This window comes from Drosophila ficusphila, unplaced genomic scaffold (assembly GCF_018152265.1).
Source record: "Drosophila ficusphila isolate 14025-0441.05 unplaced genomic scaffold, ASM1815226v1 contig_414, whole genome shotgun sequence".
Taxonomy (NCBI): Eukaryota; Metazoa; Arthropoda; class Insecta; order Diptera; family Drosophilidae; genus Drosophila; species Drosophila ficusphila.
In genome coordinates, this window is record NW_025064328.1 from 6,024,542 (window position 1) to 6,052,339 (window position 27,798).

The window sequence follows — 27,798 nt, forward strand, 5'->3', positions numbered from 1 at the left end:
GCTGCAATATGCATTGTCACGGAGTCGGCTGATTTTTTTTTCCAAATAATTCTATAAAAATAATAAATTCTATAAAAATTATGTTATTAATGTTTTCCGCAATTTTGGTACAAAATATTCGACCACTTTAAGATACATCTTTTATTTGTTTTATATATTTTTAATTTTGATTATTTACAGTTCGCCTCTTCGCATAACATACAGAAGATATAATTAATTAATTATTATAAATTAAACTATTTGCATTACTAAAGCTTATGGGGTTTCTGCTGGAAATTGCATGTGATTTAGTGTTGTTCTTCGGTTACCATAATAAACGCGCGCCAGAGCGGAATGTGTTTCCACTTTAATTGCAGGAGACATAAATAACAAGAAACAAATTGACACAAATTTATATTATTTACTACGAAGCTAGCGCCCTTCTCTACAACACAGGATACAAAATAAAACGGTCAGGTGGCTTGAAACTCTTATTCAACATTCCTTCTCACTGCTGGCCGTAGAGCAGCTCCGATCCGGGTGGTATGCTACTGGGATCCACGTTCACATTAAAGTAGTTCGCTGGCGTTGCCACGGCGGGGAATGCGGCGGCTAGTCCTGGAGCCTGCTGGTGTTGTTGCTGCTGCTGTTGGTGGTGTTGGTGTTGGGAATTCTGCTGCAACGTTAGATTATAGGGGTTTTGAACATATTCTTGATAGATATCCGCTGCTGGCCCAGCCCCACTGGTTGCCGCCTGAGCTTCGTAAACGGGTGCAAAGCTGTGTACAATGGACGACTGCGGCATTTTGGGTAGCGAAGGGTAAGCGTTTCCGGCCAGCAGATGACTTATTGGCACATTGATGGCAGGATCGCTGGTTTGAGCCGGCAACTGTTGTTGTTGTTGTTGTTGCAATTGCTGCTGCTGGGCCTGATATTGCTGGTAGTACTGTTGGTAGAGCAGTTGCTGCTGCTGATGCTCCATCTGTTCCGCAACGCTTTCCGATTCCATGCCAATAGCGTAACTATTGAACGTGTTGTTGGTGGTAACGATGTTCGTTTGGTGCACGATCGGTGCGGCTTGGACCTCCTCCTGTGGGCTGTGTATGGGCGGTGAGGGCGTGGCTTGAACGGCAGCGGCCGTTGCCTCATTCACCAGATCCGGGAGCAAGGTGCTGGATTGCGAGTCCGTTGCTGCCGGCTGCTGGGGTGGAACAATGAGGGGCTGCCAAACAAACAGGAAATTATTACACTTAAGGTTTTATTTAATTATTTTATTTTTTATTTACCTGGGCGAAGACAAAACTGGGTGGTTGCTGCAGTGCATCTGCCAAGGGCGGCTGCAGTATAATACTCCGTCTCGGCGATTCCACGGGAGACACCAGATTGGGCGTTACTGCCACCGGGGTAGGAGCACTCGGTATTAAGTCGTTGGACAACACTTCCACTTGGTTAAGCACAATCGGAGCAACTGGCACCGGATAGGGTGCACCCACGTTTAACTCGTTGGATGAGGTTGGCGTTTGGCTGGGCAAAATGGCCACCGCTGGTATCTGCTGCTGCGGAATGGGAGCCACAACTGCCACAGGAGCTGGGTTCGTGAGGGTCTGAGCTCGCTTTCCTGCAATATTAAGCGAATACACGGTTATAACTTTTTAATGTTATAAAAATATAAAGACAGAAATAAATATTAAGAAGTTCAGATGAAATCGACAACTATTCAATCCTTTTTGCCAAGTTTCTTGAGAACCTTCAGCTTAGATCTAAACTTGGCCCAAGGTTTCTTGCGCTGCTTGGCTGGAAGGGTCTCACTTCTGGCCGTGTTTGTGGGGGAAATCTTGAGACTATGGCCATAAAGCGGAAGGGTTAAGGACTGCTCAATTGTACCAAGGGATGGGGCAAATCTAATCTGCGTAAAGTCCAGCGAGATCGCTGTGGAAACTAAATCTGCTGATAGGGACAGATAGTTAAGCCGATACATCTATAGCCATGCTACAAACCTTCGTCGTGGAACAGTTCCTCCTTGAGGTTGGGCAGGAATTCACCGATTCGCCGCCAGGTGAGCTCCCAAAGAGCCTGCTGTAGGCTGCCATCCTGATTGTGGAAAACTCGCACCGAGTGCATAACCAGCAGCATGTTCTTCAGTATTTCCTGCATTTGCTCCGACAACGTATCCGATCCGACCTTCATGAAGCGTTCAATGTAGTCCAATATATCCAGCCACAGCTCGTTAAAGGCACTGCCGAGTTCGATCAGTGTAGTCAGGTGTTGCAGGAACACCTTGGACATAATGGTCGCTGTCCGAATGCGGGACTCCTCGAGCAGAGAAGCGTCTAGTTGGCCAGCTGTACTGCTCTCCGGCAGCAGTTCGTTCAGCAGGGGAAACAGCACCTGGTGGAAGCAGGAGCACCATTCCGTGCCGGACAACGTCTGCAGGTCGTGCACCAGCAATGCCCGCTGCTGCAGGCACGAGATGGCATGGGTGCGCACCTCCCGTCGCCGGTCCATGGCCAGCCTGGCTATGCCCTGCAGCAATGGACACCAACCCGGTGACCACAAAGCCGCCGACTGCGGCACTGTACATCCCTCCTCCGCCCACCAGCGGAAGATCTGCGCAGTCCGCGTGTACAACGTATACATCAGGTCTAACAGTTGAATGGACAACTGCTCGTAGCGCTGGGCCAGGTCCTCCTGCTCTGCCGCATTTCCGTTTCCTTGACTCTCGGTTGGGTCGGTTGTTAGCAGGGTAAGATTACTGCTCGAGGCAGAGGAGGCCATGCCCGGCTTGCGATCGCTGCGCTTCTTCGAGCTTCGCTGTTTGGCCACCGTCTCCAGCTTCCGTCGCTGACGAATCCCTCCATCCCGACAAGCTTCCACGAATATACGGATGCAGCGGACGCAAGCCTCAAAATTGTAGGGTGTGATGTGGGCCACACTTCTCACAATAAAGGCCAACGAATCCCAGCACTTGAACAGTGCAAATGGCGCATGGTCCAGTAGTTGGCAACTGTAGACAAGCGTATTAACCGGAGGAGAACTTGAACTTGGTGGAGACTGGGGCCTGGGAAATCAGCGTTGGTTTTAATCTTTCATTTTTTTCAGATAATAAAAATTTACCTGGAGGCCGTAGTAAGTTCGCTATCCTTATTGTTGACCAGAATCCAATTCTCGGCACTTGGACTTGAGGCAGCCGGTGCTGCAGACGCCTTGGTGAGCTCAGAATCCGAGGTGTAGCCACGCTCGGGAGCAGTCGATGCATCCTCCTCGCCACTCAAAGCGCCATCAGACTTAGCACTTCCATTAGGAGGTAAAGGCAGCTGGGCATCATCGTAATTGGGCGGAACAGCTCCTGCTCCAACGCACTCAAGCAGATTGAAGATGATTTGCCAATCCTGCTCGGAATGAATATTTTGAGCCGAGGTTTTGAGCAGCTCATAGATGCCAATGGAAATCTGTTTCGAGATGCGCAAGAGCAGCGCAGGCTTTAGCATCAGTAGCATCTTGAGGGACTGCAGGACGATTGGACACAATTCCTCGTTTCGCATCAAATATATGGCCAGCTTAAGGACCGCCACAATGCAGCGGTTGAGCAGGTAGTCGTAGCCGCAGGAGGCACTTCCCATTAAAAGCAGGTACATCTGGTCTCGAACCGCTGGCCACAGCGGGATCATACGATCCCGGTTGTGAACCACAATCTTCACCAGAAACTCCATCCAAAAAACAGTTTGATCTTCGGCGTAAGGCAGACCAATGGATTTGTGGCCCTGGGGTGCCTTTAGCAGACCCAGAACACATTTAAGCAACTCTTGCAGCGACTCCAATTGCACAAACTTTGATTCCTGGAGCATTTGATCCAACTGACACTCCTTGATGCACTTGCGTCCAAGCTTTATAAAGTCCTGCTCCTCGTACGTCGGCTCTCGCTGACCCTCTGAGCTGATAAATGAGTAGAGACTGGAGAACAAACCCGATTCCTGTTTCTCGCGAGGCTTTTCCAGGATTAGCAAGGCCTTTCCGTTTGCCTCGCAGAAGTCCTCGACTTCGATCAGAGATTTCGGCAGTAATTTAAGTCGGAAAAGTTGCAGATATAGGTCCAGAATGTGCTTCCAACTCTCTCTCAAGCAGTCGCCATAGTCGTGAACCAACAAAAACACCGTTCTCATAGCCGCTTGAGCTTTGCCATTCAGTCCAAAGTTTACAGCTTGCAGAATTTCATTGTTTGCCGGAGTGGACTCATGCTGTTCTACGCTGCTCAACAGCGTTGTGAATTTGCAAAGAGTCAAAACGAGGGCATCGAAGTCCGAATGCAGATTATAGTGTGCCGATATAGCGGCTGATTTGCTGAAACCTGCAATACATTTCTTAAGTAAATGCATTGGTGATTACATTAAATATTACCCACCTGCTAGCGTTTTTTGGTAGCCCGACTCAGTGCTCTTATCGAACATAAAGCTAAGAGCGCTAAGAGAAGCACCCCACACAATATTAAAGATCTCGACGTCGTAGGACGCATCGTGAACGTAATGGAAATGGCCATCGTGTGTGTCGCCGCGACGAAGCAGTACTTTCCATTGATAGTTCTCACGTACCAGGCCCGTTTGCTCTGCTGGCATAACGATCTCTTCGTTTCTAGAATAAATTGTTGATTGGAATCAGATAATTCATTAAAGGAATATGTGGTAAAGCATACTTAATAGCATTGAAGACCTGAGCCAACATTTCCTGATCAAAATCTTCGCCGCCATTCAGACCACGCAAGTTTTTGGTGAAATCCTCCAGCGTCATTGGAACATTCAGGCGCTTTGCATTGGAATTGTGCTGATCCATGTTTAACATGATGATGGCATAGGCCAAACGGAAGGCTGCGTCTACATTAGCAAATGGTTCTTGGTTTTGTGTCTGAAATGCGGATAATATTTATCTAATTACTTGTTTCAAAATATTATCATTTAGAAGCAATTACTTACATGCCAGTGATCGGAGAAGTGTTCCAGCACCAGGAAGATCAATGGAGCCTCTCCCGGTAACCTAAAAGTCTCAAGATAAAGGCGCAGTGCTTGATCAACTCGAAGACCAGTAAAATCGAACGAGTCTACAAAGTTAATGAGGATCTTTGAGTCCACGTTTTTCTTTTTCGAGATGTACTCGCCGATCATCTTTTTATCCAGACCAGGATTTTCGCGAAGGAAAAGGGCCACCTGCATAGGATCTAGTTCTGCATTCAGAATGCCGTGCTCCTGCAGGTATTGGATGCCCTTCTCCGGGCGCTGATTAAAGCGTTCAGTGCCTTGGGACAGCAGACGCTTTTTCTGTTTCACATTGGCTAGTTGTTCAGTGGTTATGCCTACCCCATCTCCGGATTGCAGTCGCAATCTTTGTGAGCTAGTATTTATAAAGCTGGCTATGTTTTCCACTGGTTCCTCGGCAGATGTGTTATTGCCAGAATCAATTACGATTCCCTCCAACCCGCTGTTGTGTCGCGAATGGCGACTTCCGCATGTCGCTGGGGCAACTTCCGGCAAAGATTCCCTGTTGTTGCTGTTCTTGGCCGCTGCACAATTCCGCTCGATGCTGTCAATAACACTAATAAGCGTATCCATCGAGATGATGTGGGTGCTGTAAACCGCATTGGTGGCTGACAACGTGTACTTGCTCAACAAGTTGGTCAGACTCTCAAACATATCCGTACAGTATAGGTCGCAATCGTAGTTGATGTACAACTCCGTAACAAAGCCTGGAATGCGCCACAACTGTAGCAGGTTGTCCAAAGCTAGTTCGCGCATCTCGTACGGTGTCTTGGGATTGTCGCTCGCAATGATTTCACTTAGTTTTTTGAGGTAGCCCTCTAACTGGAACTTCAAATGTCCACGCAGAGACTCAAAGAGCAAAAAGCAGAGCTGTAGATCGGCAGCAAATATGCTGAGGCGTTCCGAACTGAGGAGCTGGTTGAAAAAGTTTATGTTATTGCAAAAATACTCAGTATAGGAGGGGAAGTCTCTTACCGATATCAAATTCCTGCACAGATCGTCTTTCACTAACTCCAGCAAGCCCTCATACTTTCCTATATTATCGGCAGCCACTTCGAAGGCAACTGTGAGCAGGCTGAGGCCCGTGTGCATCATGCTGTCCGAGTTCTGCTTGTCAAGGGGATTGCAAAGTATGATGAGGAAGCGAAAGAGCTCTTGGATGAAGGGCAGGCCGTAGGGCGAGAGGGAAGCGGCGTCTTGATCGGTGGATTGTTGGGTGAAACGTACGCCCACCGAGTTGATGTATTCGCTGCTGTTTGCCTCGGCCAATGTGCTGGATCCCTCATTAGCTTCGCTATCCAAAAGAGGTTCTGAATCGGCTGCCTCCACTTGAATAGATGGTGCATCTGGCGCAGCCGTTTCTTCTGGCCCCAAACTAGCTGTTGTGGTTGGTGTCTGCGCAATCTTGCCCTGCATATCCAGAATGTTCCCCGCTGGACTGGCGGGCGTAGTGGCTAGTATTGGTGCCTTTAGATGGCCCGGAACTGCCAGGTTGGCAGATTGCGGGGTTTGTGGAGGTTCCTCTACCGTTGAGGATTTTCTTGGGGCAGGCGCCACAGCCTTTCGCTTGAGCTTTTCTTGAGTAGCACCGCTGGCAGCATCGCCAATGGTAAATCGTTTCTGAAGCATGGTGTCACTACGCTCCTCGGCGAATTGTGGAAGGCGCATGAAGAACAGAAGAACCATGTCCTTAAGCGATTGTTCCGCTGAACGACGTAACAGCTCACTCAGCCGGGGCTCGAAACAGATCTTGAAGCAACTGAGCATCACCTCACACATAGACTCGTTGCTGACGGCGGCTCCTTCGGGACTTCGAATGAGTGTGTGCAGCACCTCGATTACGCGCATGAAAGTGACGCTATCAGAGGATTGATCGGTGCCCATAAAGCGGGCATGTGTCACGGCATCGGCAATCCGCTCCACAATATCGGCCAGATTCGGAGATGTGGGATCTGTAAAATGGTTATGAATTAAAAATGTATAAGAAATTAACCAAACGTATCCTACCTATCAGACCGTATGACAAGAATTTATTAACTGAGGCCAGTGCCAGACTAGTCAGTGGACCTGTGGTGTCGGCCGTGCGAATCACCTCCAGAAACGGAGCCAGGAAAACCTGTGGCTCGATCAGGCGCAGGTCCTCAATGCGATGCAGTTCCTGCTTGAGGTCAATGAAGAGCTTTAACAATGAGTCCTTTTCATCATCCTGTGGGTGAAAAAAAGTTCGTTACTTTCGGTAACCTGGGAAGTATTAGAACCACATTAGTTACCACGTAGGCGGTGGCATTCCAACGCGTTCCACGTCGCATGGCCGTCATCAGGGTGGCCATTTCGCCCCGCACCACGTAGATGCCATTGCCCGGAAGCGCCATTGTCTCCGGGTGCTCTTCTACGGATCTTCGACAGCAGCTAGTTGGCTTCCTGTGCTGGTGCAAAAAATTTTGATTCTTGTGGGGCAGGGCAGCTCCTCCTCGCAGACGACCTTCGCATATGTTTCCGTACGCGCCACTTGCCCACTTTCACTCACTCGCAGCCTCGGAAGTAATTCGGAACACTTTCTAGTTTCGCATGTCTCACTAATCTTGCTTAAACAGACTTGTTAGCTGCTAATTTTTGGTGACGTTTACGTGTCGTTTATGTTCTTGTGTGCAGCCTGAATATTTTGCACTAACGTCTTCCAACACCGGCGCAGCAGTCGCTCGCTTCGCAGCACTGGCACTGGCGGCAATGCCAACTTGATAGGGTAATTGGAAGTACTTAGCGATAGTACCTTTTAAATTTATATTTTTTATCTAGAAAATTAAGCTATTAAATTTGAAAAGAGATTAGTAAGTTATAGTTTTTAAAACATATTTCTATTTAAAATTTTTCGTGACATCACAAAAAAAAAGGCACGCCCTCATCTCTAACCGTTAGTGGTTGACTCACCTCTAGATTGCGATTGGCTACTAGTGCGTAGGCGAATTTCTAATTTTCCAATTTTCTAAACAAAATTTGTAAAAAGATGAAAGCTTCTGTTTCAGAGCACTGCGGATACTTGCACTGAGGTGATTGAGCACGGGGCAGGCGGATTTCAGGGACTCAGCGACACCACAACAGGTCACAAACCCGAACAATATGGGAAACACGGACTCCAAGTTAAATTTCCGCAAGGCGATTGTGCAGCTGACGCAGAAGAAGATCGATCCCAGTGACGATCAGTTTTGGGAGCAGTTCTGGCAGGGCCACCAAACGACGCTAGAGGATGTTTTTGCGCTGGTCACGTCGAATGAGATTCGCCAGATCCGGAACGAGAATCCAGCAAACTTGGCCACCTTATGCTACAAGGCGGTGGAAAAGTTGGCTCAGGCGGTTGACAGCAGCTGCCGGACGCAGGCGGAGCAGCAGTGCGTCCTTAATTGTGTCCGCCTGCTCGTCAGATGCCTGCCGTACATCTTTGAAGATGACAAGTGGCGTGACTTCTTTTGGAGCAGCCTGCCTTCGCAGGAAAAGACCATGCCGTTGGCCCAGTCGCTGCTGAACGCCACCTGTGATTTGCTCTTCTGTCCAGATTTTACGGTCACTGCTACGCGACGCACGGGTCCAGAGAAGGCTGAGGAGCTGGCCAACATCGACAGCTGCGAATACATTTGGGAGGCGGGCGTAGGTTTCGCCCAATCACCACCCCATAACGCCCACATGGAGCGCAGGCGCACGGAGCTGTTGAAGCTATTGCTCACTTGCTTCTCGGAGCCCATGTACCGATCCCCGCAACAGTCTGAGGAGCCCAACAAGTGGATAGCTTACTTCACGTCCGCCGACAATCGGCACGCACTGCCGTTGTTCACCTCATTTCTGAACACAGTGTGCTCCTACGACCCGGTAGGATTTGGTGTGCCGTACAATCACCTGCTGTTTGCGGACACCACGGAGCCACTCGTGGAAGCTTGTCTGCAGTTGCTTATTGTTACCTTGGACCATGACATGGTGGTGCAGCAGCAGCTAACTCAACCCGGGCAGGCTTCCTACGACGAGGGCAACTGCGGCGACAACTTGTTCATCAACTATCTATCGCGAGTACACCGAGATGAGGACTTTCACTTTGTGCTTAAGGGCATTACACGGCTGCTGAACAATCCCCTGGTCCAGAACTACTTGCCCAACTCAACAAAGCGGCTGCACTGCCACCAGGAGCTGCTTATTTTGTTCTGGAAAATATGTGACTACAATAAGAAGTTTTTATACTTTGTGCTGAAGAGCTCAGATGTTCTGGATATCCTTATTCCCATTTTGTATCACCTTAACTATTCCCGAGCGGATCAATCACGAGTAGGCCTAATGCACATTGGAGTGTTCATACTGCTGCTGCTATCGGGTAAGTCTTATTTGCGCCGCTTGAGATTATTTCGTTTTCTAAATTTTAAATTCATCAGGCGAGCGGAACTTCGGGGTTCGCCTAAACAAAGCGTACTCTGCTACAGTGCCCATGGACATACCTGTGTTTACTGGAACCCATGCCGACCTATTAATCACGGTGTTTCACAAAATCATAGCCACTGGCCACCAGCGACTGCAGCCCCTTTTTGACTGCCTACTGACTATTCTGGTCAATGTTTCGCCCTATCTTAAAACCCTTTCGATGGTGGCCAGTGTGAAGCTTTTGCATCTGCTTGAGGCCTTCAGCACACCGTGGTTTTTACTATCGGCGCCTAGCAACCATCACTTGGTGTTTTTCCTGCTGGAGATCTTCAACAACATTATACAGTACCAGTTTGATGGAAACTCGAATCTAGTCTATACCATTATTCGAAAACGTCATGTGTTCCATGCCATGGCGAATCTCCCGACCGATATGGCTGGAATAGCCAAGTGCCTGAGTGGCCGTAAGACAGGCGGAAAGTTTAATTTGCCGAGGGTTCCGCAACGCAGAACGGCAGCTGTTTCGCAGGAACTGCCCTCGGCCCATGTGCCTGAGGAATACAACGAAGAGGACGAAGATGATGAAGAGGACGAGGAGGTAATTATGGAGGAGCCCAAGGCTGAAGAGGACCTCGAGTCGGAGACGGAGTCTCATGAGCGATCTCAGTCGGGAGAGCAGCAGCCGGACGTTCTTACGGCCCAACCGGCTGAGCCGGGAACCCTTAAAACCTCTTTGCTGGACACACCAGGCATTAGTCAGATGACGGAGCGCGAGCAGGCACATCCGAATGACAAACCGCACGCTGAGGACTCCACAGATATTGTGCCCTTCGACAGGTCGGCCGCTTCGACACCAACAGGCGAGCTGAAGTCCACTTCCCCCACAGAGCTGTCCCGTTTGTCAGTGGCACACAGAGGAAGCATTCGCATGGTGCCCGGCGAGGGCGATCGGTGGGCACCGACGCCCGAATGGATCGTCTCCTGGAGGTCAAAGTTGCCGCTGCAGACAATCATGCGATTGTTGCAAGTCCTCGTGCCGCAGGTTGAGAAGATCTGCATCGACAAAGGACTGACTGATGAGTCGGAGATCCTCAAGTTTTTGCAGCACGGAACGTTGGTGGGTTTGCTGCCGGTGCCTCACCCCATTCTCATCCGAAAGTACCAGGCCAACGCAGGAACGACGGCCTGGTTCCGCACCTACATTTGGGGAGTCATCTACCTCCGCAACGTGGAGCCGGCCATATGGTACGACACGGAGGTGAAGCTCTTTGAGATTCAGCGCGTCTAGGTCAGTATGTGGACACCAAACCAAAACAGCAGCGAAACCGTAGCTCTCACGCTTTGGCATTTATTGTAGTTAATTTATTCATTCCAAAAGTCTTTGTGAAGAAACCTATTTCTATTTATCGGTTCACCCAAGTCTTTGCCTTTTGTGTCGAGGCGAACCACCCTAAAAATGAGGCTTATCAGTTGTTACGATATAGCATGATTTCTTTTTAACTGATTTGTTATCGGCTCTTAGCATTGATATTTAATTGCTTTTCCTAATTATTAATTTGTTCAACTCTCCAAAACAGTGTAAGCACAAAGTGTTTGTATTTTAGTTGAAGACTAAATTATTAAACAATTATTGTATTTTCTTTTGTAATCTGTGACACAAAATGTTCCTTGTGCCGTATTTTTAATACATTGCTTTTATTATTTATTACTTTAACTTAACGTTACTCATCGTCTGAATTTTATTATGCACAATCAACGAATTCACCGCCCTATTTGTATGTTTTTAGAAACGCTTCTGATATCGGTTAATCTTAAATATAATTTGTTCCACACATCCATGCTTGGTTTTTATCTAAATGCAATACTGTATAGTTGCTGTAATTAATACCAAAAACAGCTTTACTTGATCCTGTAGTTAACACGTAACTTGAGTTAGAACTTATGATCTGCTTTTTAAAATTAACTTAAATTAGGTTTAAATAATAAACCGAAAAATGTGTAATAATTTATTGTCTGCGTGTGCTTAAAGTATGTATACAAATATTAATAAAAATATCTTAAAATGAAATACAAAAAGAAACATAGCACCATACAAGTCCGTTCATATATACGAAATAAATCATGATCCGAACAAGAACCCTGAGTTTTAATCTCACCTAAATTGAAAAATGCCAATTAATATGTATTTTAATTGTGTGTTATTTATGTACATAGATTTTAAACACTGAAGCTAAATAACAACAGTTGAAAGAGGATAAATAATCACTAATCGTGTTTTTTGTGCTTCTTATTATCATGGTGGTCAGCTTTTTCCTGCTCCTCCAAAAGTTTTATCAAATGCTGATGCCAGTAGAAATATTTGAAGAGAAATAAGAGGAACAGCGCCACACAGGTGAAAGCGGATGCTATGTCCAAATGAACGGTTTCTTCAATTTCGTTTTTGTTCCTCGAAGAAAAATGGCGGGAAGTCATGCTATATACGAAATTATGTGGGTGAGCCATTACCGTATATTGGCGCATCCGAGGCAATGGCGGTAGTTGTCACGACTGAGTTGTATTGGGACTAGCTGTAGTCGTTGGGTTCGGAGTCACTGGCAGAATGCTAAACTTGACGAATGCCCCTTTACTGCGCTTCTGCACTATTCTTCCAATTACTTGGGGCTCTTTAATGGCCAGTTCGATTGCCTTTACTATGCGCTCGGCACTGCTTTCGTCCGATCCGCTGGCATTTCCCTGGATTAGAATGCGCACTTCGTGTCGCTTGGCCAGCCACTTGGAAATGTTCTTGAGCCTAGAGGAAAGGTCATGTTCCGTGATTCGTGCGCCAATGGTTAGGGATTTCTCTGACTTCTTCTCCTTGCCCTTTTCGTTGGAGGACTTTGATTGATCCGAATCATCCGACAACATTTCTGCGGAGGTTACAAGTCTGCAAGAAATGTAACCTTGGTCATTGTGATTTAGACCTGTGAATGGGTTACTTACTTAAACATGGGTCTTCCGGTTTTGGCGTCGCTTTGTTCCAAACGCAACAGGTGCAGTTCCCTCCTTTTTGCCAACTTCTGGGCCTCCTCTAAGGTGGTTATGCTCATGGATTGGTTTTGCTGAATGAGGGTTATCTTCTGTGTCGGTGCCTTGGGATTCCGGGTGTCTTTGGTTTTGGGAACTCCGACATTTCCACCAGCCGGCTTTTGGTTTTGGGCCAAATTCCAGTGTATTGACAAAGGACGCAGATTTTGTTGCTGCGTCATTGATGTTGCAGCATGTTGCATTAAAAATCTCAAGCGTTGCATGTTTGTTCTTTAATTTATATCGCTTTCACGTCGGAATTTTTTGTTTTTCTTTTGCTTGTGCAATTGTTTTTCGCCGAAGAGTTGCCAAGTTATGTGAAGTCGAGCCAATATCAGTACATATCATTAGAATTAGAATATTACGATTAACAACTTAAATTGATTGTATAATAAATGAAGCGTAACTTGAAACTTTAAATTTTTATTATATTTTTTTGGTGTCCATTATTTTTGCACTTGTTTGACAGCTGTTTTGCAATGTTCAAATCAGCTGACACAAAAATGGAGGTGGCACAGAGTGGCTGAAGTTATCGATATATTTCTATTGCCTTGCTCGCGACTATTGAAGTTTGAAAATTAGGCGGAAAAATATTTATTTGTTTGTAAGTAAAGTATTGCCAAAAAAAAAAGTTGGATTAATTTTTTTTCGGGCGTTCCATATAGCCTTTGTATTCGCGCTTCCTCCTTTCCTCCTCTTCTATTTTCTCTGTCCACATATACTCCCGAAGAGTTTGGCACTGCAGCGAATTGGTGTACCGAAGCTTCAGCGCGGCCATTTCCGGCTGGCGGCACTTCTCGCAGTCCTCCAATCGACTAAACTTGTTCGGGTTCCGGTCACACACATCCGAAGCAAATAGCATACACTCGTCGGCACAATAGTTATAGAACCAAAAGTTACCAGTAACCGTTTGATCCGTACAACGTGGCCGCACCGTTCGCAGCATTTTGAAACACTGATTGGCCAGCGAAGAGTTTACAGCTCCTCCAGGCGCATGCATCTCCTGGTTGCCATAGTGGTTCGGTCTTTGCCATTGCTCCCTTGGCGAATTCTCTACCAGGGCTTTGTTGGATATCCGCTGGCGCCGCCAGGCAGCCGGTTCCACATTTCTTAAACGGGCATCACTCGACGGCGGTTGACGTTCCATTATGAGCCTTTCTGCTCTGATTGGTTGAGTGTATGTTTCTCCCTTTCTGGACTGCCTTAATGGTAGAGGATCTCTTGCTGAATTCATTTGACGCTCCGACTGAGTACTTGGTTCCCAGCTTCCCTGAAGATTCGCCACTTCAAAACCAGCAACTCCTGCATTTTGGGAATCATCGTAATCACCAAAGTTCTCTGCCGCCGGTTCTTGTGGTGATTCATACATAGAACCTCCCATTCGGCCAGGGAATGGTTCATCCATAGTACCTCCTGTTCGTCCAGGAGAAGGCTCTGCATAAGGAGAATCTAAATCCGCATTGTCGGATCCCGGTAAATTGCCAAGACAAGCTCTGCCGGAGCATTTTCGTGTTTGCTGCAACTCCATGCGATGGACACTCTGGCACTTCGGTTCCGCCTGAGGATTAAGGTACTGCCGCTGGCGCATCGCGTAGCCATCACCGCAGGTGACGCTGCACGGGCCCCAACTGCCCCAGAGACTCAGTTGGCACTCGGCTCGTCCCTGTTGGTTTGATTGATACCAATTTCCGCCTGGTATCCTCGGCTCCAATTCCTCAAACTCGTCGGGGACTCGCATGGGAGCATTTTGACCGCACATCTCGCCCTGGCATTCCCGCTCTTCATATTGAAGTACATTGCAATTATAGACCCGGGCCAACTCGGGTTGCTTGTAAACACGCCTTCTGTACTGCATGCCATCGCCACATTTTGAGGAGCAGTTGCTCCAACTGGACCAAGGGTGGGTGAGGCACTCCCTGGGGACATCGGGGTCATTGTTGGCTGGGAGTACAGTAGAGTTATTTTTTATATTCTCAATTTTGAACTTCACTTACAGTCCTCATCTGCACACCTTCTCTCATAGATTCGCTGTCGTTTCACAGTAAGAATGGCCATGGGTTTCATTGGCTCTCCCGATTTATCGTAGAAAGGTGAACGCGGATCGTTGGGAAAGTCTGAACGCATGCGTCTTATCACATCTGGCGGAACCTGAGGTTGATCGGCCGACTGTCAAATTATAAGATTATATTAATTTTCTATCTGGAACTAAATCCAAATCCCATTTACCGCATAGCTGGGACCTGCATCTGTGCCCACATCCCAGGGATACAAATTAATAACCTTCTCATCTATCCACGTGCAGTTGCGGAGGCACAATTCGAGTCCAGTCACGCCCACAATCCAATCCGGTGAAGGTTCGATTTTAGAGGCGAAGGACACCATATGGTGTATGGGATCTACTCGAACCGAAGCCATCGTCTTGGTGCTCATATTGGGATAAGCAGGACCTCTGGCCTTTATTATAGTGCGAATTTTTTGTTCCTGTAAGAAATCTCATTCAGATTACTTTGGATTATTGGGTTGGTATTGCAGTATCACCCGAAAGTTAATGCTGAATTCTCGCTCCAGTAAACGCGAACTGCAGTGCTCGGCATATTGCTTCATGGCCAAGCTGGCCAGTGCTCCCGGTTCCCAGAAACGATAATCCGGGCTGTGGGCAGCTCCCAGAAGCTCACAGAATCGGGTCTCCCAGTTGCGAGCAGGAAAGTCCCTGGGATGCAAGTTCCTGGACCAGACGCCCTCAAACGTGAGCTGTGGTAAGGAAATGGAAGAAGGTAACTGGGACTTTGGTAAGTCTAGGGGTTCCCCACCTCATAACGTGCCTCATCGCAGGCACAGCATGGAGAGTCCACTGCACTGCTGGTTGGCTGGCTCTCCACGTCATCGGTGACCTCCTCGCAGATGCGCTTCGTCAATCCTCCGTCGTCCATGTGCCACACCTCGCGATGCTGCTGAACCGTGGCTCGAATCAGGATGCAACCCTTATCCGGCTCACTGGGAGCCACCCAGGTGAAGTGAACGTGCGTCTTGGAGTTCGTGTTCGTATTCTCCACCATATTGGCGCAGGTGGGATTGTAGCGCGTATCCACAGGATCGGTTACCTCAAAGCGACCCAAGTCGTCCGCGTAGTTAAAGTCGCCATTCTCGTTCTCCAGAACCATGATAAAGCTGATGAAGCGATGCCCATTGAATGCATTCAACGACACTGAAAGAGAAGCAATCTCAGTTCCAGAAATATAGCGCGCTTTCTAACAAGTCAAGCCCTTATCATCGACCTTGAATTCCGACCAATTCGCGAAAGTTTCCCGATAAGCAGCACTTTTGTTTACTAAACAAAAACCATTGCGAAATCTACACGAGAAGCCTTGGCTTACTCCGTAAAACCGTTTCCCGTGGCAATCTCACCCGAAGTTCAAGCGGAAGGCCGATGAACTCGTTCTCACCGTTGTATTCCTGGCCGAGAATATACGTTTCCGGATTGCCCGACACGCTTATCACAAAGTTTTCGTCCACCGGAGATTTGGGCGAGCCCGTATTGGACGGTCTTCGCGTGCAAATCAAAGAGCTGGCTCGTTCGATCAGTAGAGCCGCCAGAAGAATCTCTACGAGTGGAGCACCACTTGACCACCACATGTTTTTTGTTTTTCGGGAGCTCAATAATTGTACAGAACCATTCAAGGCGAGCGACCGTTGCAAACTGTGGGGAGATCTCGAAGAATTGTTTTGCCAAAAGCCGAGAAGAGAGTCTCGGGAGCTGACTAAGCCTCTTCGATAAGCCCGGAGCGTCTTATTTTTCTGACCCACTGATACAAATAGAGTGTCTCGGAGCTGTTATCAGTCGACTCTGTCGGAAAGCCGGAAAAGTAACTCTTAAAGACTTTAAAGAGAGAAGTAGATCTCTTGGTAAATCAAAAATCAATAAGAGAACTTACATCTACAACTCGAAAACTTATTTCAAAACTATGGTTTATTTATTTGATACTCTACTTTTGATGCATAGTTTAAACAACTTTTAGCCACCATAACGTCCACGTCTTGGTGTTTCATATCTGTTTCTAGTTTGCGACATGGAATCTCCAATTTCTCCAGTTGCTCCTTCAAATTGAGAGTCTCCTCCAGCCCCTTGATCATAGGATCCAACTCCAGCTTGGGTATAGAACTTACTTCTTGTAAGGTCAAAGGATCTATCCTCTGTTTGGTCAAAAGAGCTACCTCCCATTTGATCGTATGAGCTTCCTCCTTGTTTTCCATATAATCTCGAACTGGTTTGTCCATAGGAACTACCCTGATCTTGATAGGATCCCCTTCCTCTTTGATTGTAAGACCTTCCTCCCGTTTGATCATAGGATCTTCCTCCTGTTTGGGATCGGTCATAGGAGCCACCTCCATACAGATCCATAGCCTCGTTTTCGGTTTGCTCCAAGTTCATCTGTGGCTGCAGACAGGTGCCCTCGCAGGCCATCAAAGTTCGAAAGCGGTTGCCGTTCTCATCGCAATTATCCGTGGTAAAGATCTTACACTCGTGGTCTTCGTGGTCGTAGAACCAGTAGTTACTCACCACCACCGGATTGGCCAAACAGGGGCGAGTGGAGGCATAGGGCTTCTCGAAGCAGTAATTTTGGACCACATTGTAGCCATTGCCATTGCTGTTTCCGGTGGTGTCCTCCACATCCTCTTGACGACTGGGAAAGCGAGATCCGTAAGGAGAACGTGTGGTGAAGCCAGGTCTGCTGAAGCTGGGAGTAGTGTAATCATTGTAGTTGTTCCTATTGTTATAGCCCTGATTGAAGTCACTATAACCAGGTCTACTGCCCACCAGCTTATCATTTGTATAGCTGTTTGCAGGGGAAAATCCTTTGTCATAACCACCGATGTTATTGGAAGGTTTGTTAAACGGGTTGTTTATCTGATTAAACGGAGGATTTCGTGACTCCTGTGAATTATCCATGGGATTGTAAGAATTCCTATCATTTCCCGAATTATTAATCTTTCTGTTCCACGCCTGATTGTTTGAACCAGTATTAATTACGTTCTGCTTGCTGCCCCAAGAGGGTCTTCTACTATCCTGTTCAGACTCCCCGAACAAATCCGGTTCCGGCAATCCGTCGAGCTCTCCATTGTCTGGAATTGTGCCTCCGCAATCCGATCCCGTGCACTGTCTAGTTTCCTCCAACGGAAGCCGCATGACGGACATACATCGCTGCCTGGCCTGCGGATTGTAGAAATCCCTTGTGCGAGTGGAGGATCCTCGTCCGCAGGTCTTCGAACACGGCGACCACTCGCTCCAGTTGGTCAGTTGGCACTCGGCCATCGATCCACCACTTGGTGGGCTTTCCATTTCCGATCCCGGCTCCTCGCCCTCCGGTTCCGGCTCTGCTGCTCCACACTGGTTGCCCTGACACTCACGAATCTCCTCCAAGCGAGCATTGCAGTTGAAGTTCATCGCCAGGCTGGGATTCTTGTAGCTGCGCTCACGTCGCGAGTAACCCTGACCACAACGCGTGCTGCAGTTGGTCCACTCGTTCCACGGATGAACCGCGCACTCCAGAGGTCCTTCCTGGAAAACTGACGTTACAACAAGCCAAAGGTTAGTTATTAAATCTGTAGGCTTAAAAACTTTTCCCTGCTTAACTGATTAACTTACCCTCTTCGCACTCGCGGACGTAGAGCTTCTTCCTTGTCAAATAAAGTGTCGCCATAGGTTTCATCGAGGCACCGGTGTCATCGTAAAATGGCGAACGATAGTCACTGGGATACGAGGATGTAATTCGACGCACCACATCCGGTGGCACCTGTGGCTCATCTGAGGACTGATTGGGGTATGTAACAAATCTAAATTGATAAATATTTTACCTACCATATAAGAGGGACCCGAATCGGTGCCAACGTCCCAGGGATACAGGTTCAATACCTTCCTCTCCAGCCAGGTGCAGTTGCTCAGGCAGAGCTCTAAACCTGCCACGCCCAAAATCCAATCGGGGGAGGGGAATATCTTGGTTGCCAGCGAAATCTGATGGTGAACAGGATCCACACGGGCATTGGCCAGTGTGATCCCAAAGGTATTCAGGCGGTATGGAATGCCAGGAGCTCTTATTATAGTCCGCACCTCTCCGTTCTATTGTAATAAATCGGAATAAAGTTACTTCAAAGGATGCAGGATAGCCGGAAACCCACTTGAGTGTTCTCCTTGATCTCGTTCTCCAAGGTTGTTGTGGCTCCATGCTCAGCCATCTCCTTCATTCCCTGGCTGGCTCTACCTCCGTAGGCCCAATATCGATAGCTGTGGGTGTGGGAAGCTCCAATGACCTCCCCAAAACGAGTGCGCCAGGCCTCTGTGGGAAAGTCTTTAGCATGGGTATTCCTCGCCCACTTTCGCTCCAAAACAATCTACAAGAGAAACGCAATCCATTAAAGATCATCAAAGGTTTCTATAGGTCTAAGCACCTCATATTTGGCCTCATCGCAGGCACAGCAATTTTCCAAGGGCGGCGTCAAAATGTTTAGCTCGTCGATTTCCTCGGGACAAATCCGCTTGGTGAGGAAACCATCGTCCAGAAACCACGCATCCCGATGTTGTACAACTCCCGCTTTTATCAGCACACAACCGCTGTCCGGATGACGAGGTGCAATCCAGGAGACCGCGATGTACACTTTGGCGTTGGTATTTGTGCTCTCCACCATGTTCTCGCAACTGGTACTAAATCTGGTATCTGTGCTGCCCAGAAGCTCCAGATGTCCAATCATTTCCGGACCACTAAAAGCAGGATCCTCGGCTTCGATGACCAATGTGAAACTTATGAACTTCATGCTGATTGGACAGGAAAGCGAAACTATTGACGAAAAATAATTTAATTATTTCTTAAGAGTTTTGTTTTCTATCTCTCACCATTGTACTGATGATCTGGCACATAAGTCGATGGATTTCCATCGATCAAGATCTTGAAGTTATCATCCACAGCCGATCGTTCTCCAGAGGCTCCTTGGGGAATCCGATTGCAGGCTCCTCTTACCTCAAAAACCAGCAAATTTAGGAGCAATAAAATACGTATCATTTCCTCTCGTTTCTGGATATCCATACTTGTCCAAAGCTCAACGACGACTGACCAACCAACTGGCAAATGCAGTGCCGAAATTGAGTGAGTCGTCGCCTTCTCTATTAATCGATGAGCATTTCAATTTATCAATTATCCCCTTGAACGGCGCTGTCGCGTTGACAGCTTGTGCCATCTTGATTGAGTCGCCATCAATTAGGAATGGTTCACTTTGTGGCACGCTCTCAATTAACGCTTCCAACTCGAGTTCTTTGAACTTGGAGCCCGGCGAAAATCACTCGGAAACTGCTCACAGTCACTCAATATATCTGGGCCAAGGACAAACTGATGTGAATGAAAATTACAACGCATTGGGTTGAGTGACTGTCGCGAAAAAAATCTATTTTTAACGTCTTTTCATAAGTCCTTATAACTTATCATTTTTATGATGCACCCAGCCTCCTTTTCCAAATTGACCAGAATTCACTACTTCTAAGCCCATAACTTTTTCTAATTTTAATCACATTTCGAATTGGCATACCTCTAAATGTTTGCATTTCAATTGTCTAACCAACTGAATCATTAGAAAAATTTTTTTTAAGACAGCGTTAAACAGTATAGTATTTATTAAAACACCGAAGGACTTGGGTTATTTGAGGCTTTTTATTTTTTGAAAATTAATTAAGCTTGCCCAGAGACTGGAATGTTTAGGATACTATTTCCTGGACAGCGATTACATATTCGGAGTTTAACTAATACTTGTCAGGAGATGAAAGCTTTGGCCACCTCACCACCGCTCCGGCTCATCGTTGCTGCTCAGGAGGCAGGGCATCATGACGCACTTCTCCATGCGGACGCGGTCCTTGCACTTGAAGCTCATGTCGGTGTTTAGCAGGGTGCGGGTCCTCTGGCGCACCGCGTTGTCGCCGCAGCTGGCGGTGCAGGGAGTCCAGGCGGACCACTCCGAGTAGCGGCACTCGTCGCGCGGCTCCGGCGGCGGTGACTTCGCCACATGTCGCCGCTCGCCGAATCCCCGGCCGCTGATCGAGTAGACCTCCGAGCACCGTTGGTAGCAGCGGTCCAGGCGAACCAGGTGCTTGGGACACGGCTTGCCGCCGTACTTGGGAGTCCTTACCACGCGACGTGTGCGCAACTGGAAGCCATCGCCGCAGGAGGCGTTGCAGCTGTGGGACACCCAGTCGGAGACCAGGCAATCGATGGGCGGAATCCCGTCGTGCTGCAGCTCCTGTTTGTGGCGCGGCAGGCGGCAGGTGTCCTCGCACTCCTCCTTCGACTTGAACTTGTTGCGGTTCTTGTCGCACCGGTCCGACCAGTAGATGGCACACTGGTCGCTCACGTGGTCGTAGTACCAGAAGTTCGTCACATCACTGTCGCGACAAGGACTCTCCGTCAGCTGATCGTAGCAAAAGCCGGGCACAATCGTATCGCAGCTGGGAATCGTGCAGTTCACCTCCTCGTGCAGCTTGATGTGCCGGCAGGGATCCTGTCCATCGTCGTTGGGATCGACCACCCCGTACACCTCGTTGTTGTTCCACACCTTGCGGATCCGCTGACGCTTTCCATGACCTCCGCAGGGACCCATGCAGGGCGAGAAGTCCGACCAGGGAGTCACCCCGCAAACTGGGGGTATGTAGTCCTCCTCCCGATGCTGACTGTAGCTCTCAAAGTTCCGGAAGAGGGAGCGCTTCTCGGCGGAACCACCCTCATCGCCACCCGCCTGCTCCTCCTCCGGTTCGCCTGCATCTCCTCCGTTCTCGATGTCGCCACCACAATCCATGGCCTCGCAGATCTTCGTTTCGTGCAGTCGCGCCTTGCTCGCCTTCTGGCACTTCTTCTTGGCCTTCTTGTTCAGGTAGTGCCGGGATCGGGTCATCTCGCCGGTGCCGCAGGTCACCGTACAGGAGGACCACTCCGACCACTCGGACAGCCCGCACTGGGGATCGTCCTGGCTGCCAGGAGCAGGCACTGCCTCCGGCTGGACTCCCTCGGCTGCCTCCTCATTAAAGCTGGCGCACTTGCGTCCCTCGCAGTTCTTCTCCTCCCTCAACGCGTTGTTGCAACGATGGCGCTTCAAGAGGGAAATACATATTATTACTTAGCGTGCTTATAATTCTCAATTCCTTACCGAAGCCAGTGTGGGATTCTTGAACTCACGGATCCTGTACTGCTTGCCAGGTCCACACTTTGTGGTGCACTCATCCCATCTCGACCAGGCATGTGTGGCACACTCGGGAGGCACTTGTTCCGCTTTAAGATTAAATGTGAGGATTAACGATTAAAAGTTCAAAGTTTGGTAATTCTTATAGCTTAAATAATCACTTACAATCGTTGGACTCGCAATTCTTCTCATAGAGACGTCGTCGATTTATGTGCAAGGTGGCCAGTGGCTTCATCTCGGCACCAGTGGGATCATAAAATGGCGAGCGAGGATCGTTGGGGAAGTTGGACTTGATGCGACGGACCACATCTGGTGGAACTTGCGGTTGGTCAGCAGACTAAAATAACGATTGCAAAGGTTAGCATATAAAATATTAAAGCTAGAGAATATATCTCACCATATAAGAAGGACCACTGTCTGTTCCCGCATCCCAGGGATACAGGTTGTGCACCTTGTTCTCCACCCAGGAACAGTTGGGCAGACAAAGCTCCAAACCAGAAACACCAACGATCCAATCCGGCGAGGGATCCACCATGGAAACCAAGGAAATCAAATGGTGATGGGAGTCTACCCGGAAAACGGCGAAAGTTTTGCCCGTGACATTCGGATAGGCAATGCCTCTTGCCTTGATTATGGTACGAATGTGCTCGCTCTGGTCCTTCAGTTCGCTCTCCAATGTCCTCGTGGAACCATGTTCCGCCACCTCGCGAAGTCCCTCGCTGGCCAACTCTCCATATTGCCAAAAGCGATAATCCAAGGTGTGCGAAGCACCAATTATATCGCTGAATCTGGTGCGCCAACTGTTGGCAGGAAAGTCCTTGGGATGCGTGTGCCGTGACCACTTTCCCTCGAAGGTGAGCTATAATGTAAGGATTATATTATATCTAAATAAATCTTTTTTAAAAGACAACCCACTTCATATTTAGCCTCATCACAGGCACAACAAGGATCCACAATACTCGGCTGCGTGTCAATGTCGTCCACCTCCTCCTCGCACATTCTTTTGGTGAGGAAGCCATCGTCCATGAACCACACATCGCGGTGCTGCATCACCGTCGCCCTCAGCAGGATGCAACCATGTCCTGGAGTAGAAGGAGCCACCCAGACCACGTCCACGCGGGTCTTCACATTCGTGTTGGTGTTCTCCACCAGATTTGCACAGCGAGGACTGAAACGCGTCTCTGTGAGATCGGCAATCTCCCAGGTTCCCAGGGCATTGGGGTCACCTTCATCTTCGCCGGTTTCCAGATCCAGGGAAAGCATAAAGCTGATGAAGGACAAGCCAGAAAATGCACTCAGGCTTACTAGAAAAATGAAAAGAGAGTTAAGAATGGGGTATAATAATTTGATTAAATACATGATTGGGTACTTTAAAAAATTATAACATCATTTCTCACCATTATACCTCTGACCGGGCACATAACTCTGAGCATTTCCGTTCACGGAGAGCACATAGTTATCATCCACCGGTGACTTGGCTGCCGTGGTTCCCAGCGGAACCCTATTGCAGCCCTCGATTTGCGGCAAAACTCTCGCCAAACTCAGCAGCAATATAAAGTATTCCGCAGTTTTCATTGCAAAGTGCTGAAATGCGAAATTACACATGAGATTCATTTAATGGGAAAAACTATTTCTGGTCATCATTAATTGTCTTAATTATCCGCATTCGTATCGAGTGTCAATGGCAGTCCAGTTTTGAATTGAACTTGAATTCGTAGAAACGGCCTTCAATTGGATAACTTTATTGAAATGCATATTTCTTTCTCCGCACACACTTTCCATTTCCTTTGGGATTAAAGCTGCAGCGGATCAATTGCCATGCGGAACTTGAACTAGGCGGCTTGGTTGTTTACCCCTTGAAAATCGGATCGCGTTGCGTATACATATGTGTACTATATAGACCGTCTACGTCACTGATTAAATTCAATTGAAAAATGCGCCGACTGTCTAAAGCAAAAGTAAGCAAATAACAGGCCCACGAGGGTGACAAAAACAATTCCACCAGATTCAATGATTAAAAGCACTTTTAGGGCTTCTTTTCACTTCTGTCTTTTAAAGAAAAACCTATTGATTAATACCACGTTGTTCACTTGAACTTTTAGTTTAAGATAAAAGAAACACAGCTTTTATGATTCTTGAGATAGTTTTTTGGTACTTGCACTGATTCTAGTATATCACTTATTAAACAATATCTAGATCCATTTGCCAGAGGGAAATTCGAATTTAGAACTTACTCGGAAGGCGGACGAACAGCAACTGAATGCAAATTTCCCCGAGCTGATTATTGGACAGACGATGTGCATCATTTCGGTTCCGACGAATGGATTGTGGAGAATCAAAACCTCGGAGAGAGAAACCCAACGTTCCACTTTGGTTCCCTCATTTAACGTGGCTTCCGTTTCATCCAAAGTTTCGCATTTGTTGATGGAGCTCATTTGTTTTCATACGCCAATTCTAAACAAAGATCCCCAGGAAAAAAAAACACCGGCTACAGTGGAACTGACATATTCGAACGAAACTTTTTCCTGTAGAGTGGGCTGTGCCCTAGAATTCAGTATACTTCCAAAGTCAAACACGTAAGCAACAGAGCATTTTTATACAATTTACATTTGATATCGCACGGTTGTAATTTTTAGACGAAATTTTGTATATTCTTTCCTGTTCTTAATCAAAATATTCTGTTTCAAAAAGCGCGTTTAGTTGCACTACTTATACAGCAATATGTCGACTCCTGTTCGCGGTAAGTTTAGAACCAAAATTAAATAAGATTTACTGAAATGTGATAACACTTGATTCTTGCGTTAGATAATAAAGCATCTCGGCTGAGGGCAGTGGGAAAAACGGAAAGGCCCGCTGACTTAGTTGGCGCTTGGGTGAGTGAGACTTAAAGAGTATCATTTTCTGGATATTCAGCATACAACTGATTTACCCAGGCTCTTGCCACCTCAAGATGTGCCACTTTTGGCATTCCTGCTCCCATCGTAAAACCTACGCCAATGCCCGCTAATCGAAGTCAAAGTCTGGCGGTTAGTCGCATCCCAATTCGACGTATTTTGGCTCTTCAAACTCGAAGCACTTCCCCGATTCGGTCGATTCCTTCGGAGGGCCACACCAGTCCCAGTGCGTCATTCACGTCCATCCGACCTGCCTCCGAGGTGGATTCCGATCGCAAAACTGAACCGGATAGGGTGACCCCCAAGCAAACTCTTACTTCAAAGCAACCACAATTGAATATCCTGGCACGACAACGACACATGGCCATAAGGAAAGCTGGCGATGGTAGTTGGTAACCCCTAGTTCATGATATGGAAATTTAAGAACTTCTCTCTTAGGTATAGGATGTCAATCAATCGTGAAGGCGGAAAACGCACACCGAAAAGTGATCGAGACGAACAAAGTTCGAGCCATCGAGGTGCAGAAAAAGAAACTCGAGAACATGCAGTCGGATTTCATGCACAAGCTCCGATCTCTCGGTCCCCAAGGGATAAAAATCGAAGGTACCTTCAAGTTCATATCCGTTGTCCTCAACGACGAGTGCAAGGTGGTGGTCCACGAGGATGACCTGCTGCGATTGCCCAAGAATCTGCGTAAGTTTATATATAGTCTTTCAGAAAATAATAAAAGTGCCTAAAAGTAAGCAACTATTCCATTAAAAACTTTTTCTATTTGTTGTAGCCCTTGATAGCATAAATGACTTGAAAGATCGCTGTCGAACCGTAATCGATTTGGGTTTGATGATGTTGTACGAATACTTGCCGCATATTCAACGGGCAAGTAATGAGTGCGAAGCTCGAAACAAGCGCGAGGATATACGGTTCAAGTTACAAAATCTATTAGTAAGTGCATAAATCACATACAAGTATTCAAAATTTAATTCAAAACTATTTGCATTGTACAATAGGATCACAAAATGATAGGCATTGCCGAGGAGATCGATCAACTGTGCGGTTCACAGGCCAAAAATGTGGAGGCGGCCAACAGCAGTCTTTACCGCGAAATGGCGGATCTGCGTTTGCAAAAGCAACACGCCGAGAGTCGTTACTTCGAAGTGAAGAAGGAGCACTGCGAGGAGTTGAATCAACTGCAAATCGACTACGAGGCAAAGCTGGCATCCCAGTTGGCCAGTCGGGATCAGACCATCACGGAGTTGAGGAAGAGCCTGAAGCGAGCCGAGGAACTTGTGGCCGAGCAGTCGATTCGATTGGCAGAGAGGAATGCAACCCGGTTGAGCGAGGATACCACCATCGAGGAACTACGAGCTGAACTCGACAAGCTCAAGGCTAGGTAAGTATCAGTATAGCTGATAGATGAAGAAACAGATTTAAGCTTTATCTGAAATATATAATCTCTACCTTGTTCTAATATATTACTTTTTACTATATACATATAGCAACCAGCGGATGATTCAGCGCCTGGAAGAAACAACTGTTGGCATGGAACGGGCCCAGAAATCCGTTGATAAACATTTGGCAAAGATCGCCTATTTGGAGGGCGAGCTCAAGGAGGCTCGCGAGCTCATTGTGAATCTCCAGAAGCGTCCGGATACCATTGACAAGGGCGTTAGGGAGAAGGACGTGATCATCAGCGATCTGAGGCTTCAGTTGCAGAATCTCGAGCAGCACAAGAACATGCTCAACAAGCAGGTTAATACCACTTTGAAGAGGCACGCCGACTTGGACAGTCTGAATGAGAAACACAAGCAAGCTTTAGAGCAGATTAAGTGAGTTTGGGAACACTTTGGGAGGTACTTATAACAAAAGTTTCTGTTTTCAAAACCAGAGAACTCTCGAACGCATTGAAGAGCACATCCAAAGAGGCCGAGATCCATGCCAAGGCAGAAGAGGAGCTGCGCAAGGAGGTGGCCAAGATGCGCGATCAGATCGAACTGGATCAGCAGATGCTAACCGCTCGCAGCGATTTGATCAATCGCCTGCAGAAGTTGGAGCACGAGAACCGCTTAAAACTAGAACAAATGTACTTTGAAGTTAGCGAGAAGGACACGATGATCAATCAGGTCCGCGCGAAAGCCGTTGATGTCCCTGCTTATGCTTATCCCTTTTTCCCTCGCAGGTAAACAACGAGCTGGCCTCGAAGGAGGAGGAGTCCCACAACCTCTTCGGAACCCTAAAGCACAAGCAAACGGAGGTTAAGCGGCAGGAGCACATCATCCAGTTGCTGAAGGATCAAAACGAACGGTTGAACAATAATCGAGCTAAGCAGGATGAGCGGAATGTCCTTATGCAGGAGGAGATTAAACACCTGAAACACACCCTGTAAGTTGATTTAAATAATTATTTAACACAAAACAGTTCGCTAGCTTGCCATTACTTATAAAACCTTCGGCAGATATTGAAACGTTTTTGAGCACAATTTATTGCAATCGGAGATCATCGTACACTTAAATTGAAGACCTCATTTCAACTGGCCAATTTCCAAACTTTTTGTGTAAGTAAGGGCAAGGCAGCGAACTTTTAATCTAGCTTTCATTATTAATTTCTTTTAAATTTTTGCAGTCGCGATTATTCCAAAATAATCATTGGCAATAATGGTAGACACTTTTTTGAAGTTGTGCCAGCTGTCGAAGTTAGACAAGGTGACGGTTGCAGTGGCGACCAAGATCGAGTAGATACTCCCATTAGCGACGACATTTCCTCCGGGTTTCCACCGAAGCGTCTGCGAACCCAGCAGCAGTCGGAACCTCCCAGGCGGGGAATGTCTCCACCGCATGGTAGATTCTTCGAGCCACTGCATCACCAACTGCGCTCCCTCGGCTCCCATCGAAGTTCCTCCGAACAACCACATCGCTCGAGCACTCAACCTTCTTGCAAACACCATTGAAAACCGCAAACCGACTTGGACTCTCTCCCCAAAACAATGAAAAAAACCAGCAAAATTAATTAAGACAATTATAGACTCCCAGGACAAAAACGCAAGGCAAGGAAATTCTTAAGATAACTAAACAAAATTTATTGTAATCGTTGAGCAACGGCATCTTTTTTTGTACTCGTAAATAATAAATAATTGTCAAATCTGGCGAATTCTTGTTTATAGCGGCGGCTTGATGAATCGATTAGCTTCGATTGGCGTAGTACTCTAAATCGGGCACAACTAATTGAAATGA

The 27,798-nt window shown here is 47.4% G+C and overlaps 7 protein-coding genes across 15 annotated transcripts; 2 read left to right on the forward strand and 5 right to left on the reverse strand.

The window, feature by feature from the left end:
* Positions 1-126: 126 nt before the first annotated feature.
* Positions 127-7,682, reverse strand: LOC108086717 (Golgi-specific brefeldin A-resistance guanine nucleotide exchange factor 1). Of its 3 annotated transcripts, XM_017183735.1 has the most exons (10): positions 7,274-7,680; positions 7,011-7,209; positions 5,979-6,955; positions 4,944-5,918; positions 4,667-4,875; positions 4,379-4,605; positions 3,094-4,324; positions 1,977-3,037; positions 1,266-1,597; positions 127-1,201 (listed from the first exon to the last, which is right to left on the reverse strand). In XM_017183735.1, exons 1-10 carry the CDS (start codon positions 7,373-7,375, stop codon positions 488-490), a joined length of 6,027 nt encoding a protein of 2,008 aa, XP_017039224.1. In that variant the 5' UTR covers positions 7,376-7,680; the 3' UTR covers positions 127-487. The 3 variants fall into 3 exon arrangements, with proteins under 3 accessions (XP_017039224.1, XP_017039225.1, XP_017039226.1); XM_017183736.2 differs by lacking the exon at positions 127-1,201 and having other exon boundaries at positions 1,534-1,926; positions 7,274-7,682; XM_017183737.2 differs by lacking the exon at positions 127-1,201 and having other exon boundaries at positions 1,534-1,923; positions 7,274-7,681.
* Positions 7,683-7,920: 238 nt separating this feature from the next.
* LOC108086715 (protein HID1) lies at positions 7,921-11,235 on the forward strand. Of its 3 annotated transcripts, none has more exons than XM_017183732.2 (3): positions 7,921-7,954; positions 8,027-9,357; positions 9,416-11,235. In XM_017183732.2, the coding sequence occupies exons 2-3, from the start codon at positions 8,121-8,123 to the stop codon at positions 10,687-10,689; spliced, it is 2,511 nt and encodes an 836-aa protein (XP_017039221.1). In that variant the 5' UTR covers positions 7,921-7,954; positions 8,027-8,120; the 3' UTR covers positions 10,690-11,235. The 3 variants fall into 3 exon arrangements, with proteins under 3 accessions (XP_017039221.1, XP_017039222.1, XP_017039220.1); XM_017183733.2 differs by having other exon boundaries at positions 7,937-7,954; positions 8,008-9,357; XM_017183731.2 differs by lacking the exon at positions 7,921-7,954 and having other exon boundaries at positions 7,962-9,357.
* A 117-nt stretch (positions 11,236-11,352) lies between these two features.
* On the reverse strand, positions 11,353-13,054 carry LOC108086716 (translation initiation factor IF-3). Its single transcript, XM_017183734.2, has 2 exons — positions 12,384-13,054; positions 11,353-12,327 (listed from the first exon to the last, which is right to left on the reverse strand). The coding sequence occupies exons 1-2, from the start codon at positions 12,689-12,691 to the stop codon at positions 11,943-11,945; spliced, it is 693 nt and encodes a 230-aa protein (XP_017039223.1). The 5' UTR covers positions 12,692-13,054; the 3' UTR covers positions 11,353-11,942.
* LOC108086714 (spondin-1) lies at positions 13,046-16,150 on the reverse strand. Of its 2 annotated transcripts, none has more exons than XM_017183728.2 (6): positions 15,911-16,150; positions 15,278-15,672; positions 15,006-15,218; positions 14,694-14,948; positions 14,462-14,633; positions 13,046-14,408 (listed from the first exon to the last, which is right to left on the reverse strand). In XM_017183728.2, exons 1-6 carry the CDS (start codon positions 16,098-16,100, stop codon positions 13,105-13,107), a joined length of 2,529 nt encoding a protein of 842 aa, XP_017039217.1. In that variant the 5' UTR covers positions 16,101-16,150; the 3' UTR covers positions 13,046-13,104. The 2 variants fall into 2 exon arrangements, with proteins under 2 accessions (XP_017039217.1, XP_017039218.1); XM_017183729.2 differs by having other exon boundaries at positions 15,873-15,954.
* Positions 16,151-16,454: 304 nt separating this feature from the next.
* Positions 16,455-19,549, reverse strand: LOC108086646 (spondin-1). The gene is made up of 6 exons (XM_017183624.1): positions 19,354-19,549; positions 18,912-19,297; positions 18,642-18,854; positions 18,325-18,582; positions 18,112-18,277; positions 16,455-18,032 (listed from the first exon to the last, which is right to left on the reverse strand). The coding sequence occupies exons 1-6, from the start codon at positions 19,541-19,543 to the stop codon at positions 16,480-16,482; spliced, it is 2,766 nt and encodes a 921-aa protein (XP_017039113.1). The 5' UTR covers positions 19,544-19,549; the 3' UTR covers positions 16,455-16,479.
* Positions 19,550-20,142: 593 nt separating this feature from the next.
* LOC108086760 (spondin-1) lies at positions 20,143-23,928 on the reverse strand. The gene is made up of 7 exons (XM_017183799.2): positions 23,912-23,928; positions 23,075-23,261; positions 22,593-22,981; positions 22,075-22,536; positions 21,843-22,014; positions 21,645-21,766; positions 20,143-21,587 (listed from the first exon to the last, which is right to left on the reverse strand). Exons 2-7 carry the CDS (start codon positions 23,250-23,252, stop codon positions 20,286-20,288), a joined length of 2,625 nt encoding a protein of 874 aa, XP_017039288.1. The 5' UTR covers positions 23,253-23,261; positions 23,912-23,928; the 3' UTR covers positions 20,143-20,285.
* Positions 23,929-24,236: 308 nt separating this feature from the next.
* Positions 24,237-27,711, forward strand: LOC108086767 (protein CROWDED NUCLEI 2). 4 transcript variants are annotated; one of them, XR_001771142.1, is made up of 11 exons: positions 24,237-24,417; positions 24,483-24,550; positions 24,611-24,956; positions 25,010-25,264; positions 25,353-25,513; positions 25,579-25,961; positions 26,068-26,397; positions 26,457-26,691; positions 26,748-26,950; positions 27,024-27,122; positions 27,191-27,305. XR_001771142.1 is itself a non-coding variant. In XM_017183812.1 (10 exons), exons 1-10 carry the CDS (start codon positions 24,399-24,401, stop codon positions 27,513-27,515), a joined length of 2,325 nt encoding a protein of 774 aa, XP_017039301.1. In that variant the 5' UTR covers positions 24,239-24,398; the 3' UTR covers positions 27,516-27,711. The 4 variants fall into 4 exon arrangements, 3 of the variants coding, with proteins under 3 accessions (XP_017039303.1, XP_017039301.1, XP_017039302.1); XM_017183812.1 differs by lacking the exon at positions 27,024-27,122 and having other exon boundaries at positions 24,239-24,417; positions 27,191-27,711; XM_017183813.1 differs by lacking the exon at positions 27,024-27,122 and having other exon boundaries at positions 24,239-24,417; positions 24,492-24,550; positions 27,191-27,711.
* Positions 27,712-27,798: the final 87 nt, after the last annotated feature.

What these genes read in the sequence shown, in the direction of transcription:
- LOC108086760 (XM_017183799.2), bottom strand. Translation starts at nt 23,252, where the DNA reads ATGAAAACTGCGGAATACTTTATATTGCTGCTGAGTTTGGCGAGAGTT. An exon ending in GAATTGCGAGTCCAACGATT is followed by an intron (nt 21,767 to 21,842) that starts GTAAGTGATTAT and finishes TTAATCTTAAAG; the next exon opens with CGGAACAAGTGCCTCCCGAG. An exon ending in AGAATCCCACACTGGCTTCG is followed by an intron (nt 21,588 to 21,644) that starts GTAAGGAATTGA and finishes TCCCTCTTGAAG; the next exon opens with CGCCATCGTTGCAACAACGC.
- LOC108086714 (XM_017183728.2), bottom strand. Translation starts at nt 16,100, where the DNA reads ATGTGGTGGTCAAGTGGTGCTCCACTCGTAGAGATTCTTCTGGCGGCT. An exon ending in TCTCGGCCAGGAATACAACG is followed by an intron (nt 15,673 to 15,910) that starts GTGAGAACGAGT and finishes CTTCTCTTTCAG; the next exon opens with TGTCGTTGAATGCATTCAAT. An exon ending in GCGATGAGGCACGTTATGAG is followed by an intron (nt 15,219 to 15,277) that starts GTGGGGAACCCC and finishes TCCTTACCACAG; the next exon opens with CTCACGTTTGAGGGCGTCTG.
- LOC108086715 (XM_017183732.2), top strand. Translation starts at nt 8,121, where the DNA reads ATGGGAAACACGGACTCCAAGTTAAATTTCCGCAAGGCGATTGTGCAG. An exon ending in CATACTGCTGCTGCTATCGG is followed by an intron (nt 9,358 to 9,415) that starts GTAAGTCTTATT and finishes TAAATTCATCAG; the next exon opens with GCGAGCGGAACTTCGGGGTT.
- LOC108086716 (XM_017183734.2), bottom strand. Translation starts at nt 12,691, where the DNA reads ATGCAACGCTTGAGATTTTTAATGCAACATGCTGCAACATCAATGACG. An exon ending in ACCGGAAGACCCATGTTTAA is followed by an intron (nt 12,328 to 12,383) that starts GTAAGTAACCCA and finishes CATTTCTTGCAG; the next exon opens with ACTTGTAACCTCCGCAGAAA.
- LOC108086767 (XM_017183812.1), top strand. An exon ending in TCAAGTTACAAAATCTATTA is followed by an intron (nt 25,514 to 25,578) that starts GTAAGTGCATAA and finishes ATTGTACAATAG; the next exon opens with GATCACAAAATGATAGGCAT. An exon ending in CAAGCTTTAGAGCAGATTAA is followed by an intron (nt 26,398 to 26,456) that starts GTGAGTTTGGGA and finishes TTTCAAAACCAG; the next exon opens with AGAACTCTCGAACGCATTGA.
- LOC108086717 (XM_017183735.1), bottom strand. Translation starts at nt 7,375, where the DNA reads ATGGCGCTTCCGGGCAATGGCATCTACGTGGTGCGGGGCGAAATGGCC. An exon ending in GGAATGCCACCGCCTACGTG is followed by an intron (nt 7,210 to 7,273) that starts GTAACTAATGTG and finishes TTTCACCCACAG; the next exon opens with GATGATGAAAAGGACTCATT. An exon ending in CCAGTTTTGTCTTCGCCCAG is followed by an intron (nt 1,202 to 1,265) that starts GTAAATAAAAAA and finishes TTTGTTTGGCAG; the next exon opens with CCCCTCATTGTTCCACCCCA.
- LOC108086646 (XM_017183624.1), bottom strand. Translation starts at nt 19,543, where the DNA reads ATGGATATCCAGAAACGAGAGGAAATGATACGTATTTTATTGCTCCTA. An exon ending in GCCAGATCATCAGTACAATG is followed by an intron (nt 19,298 to 19,353) that starts GTGAGAGATAGA and finishes TTTCGTCAATAG; the next exon opens with TTTCGCTTTCCTGTCCAATC. An exon ending in AGATCAAGGAGAACACTCAA is followed by an intron (nt 18,583 to 18,641) that starts GTGGGTTTCCGG and finishes TTATTACAATAG; the next exon opens with AACGGAGAGGTGCGGACTAT.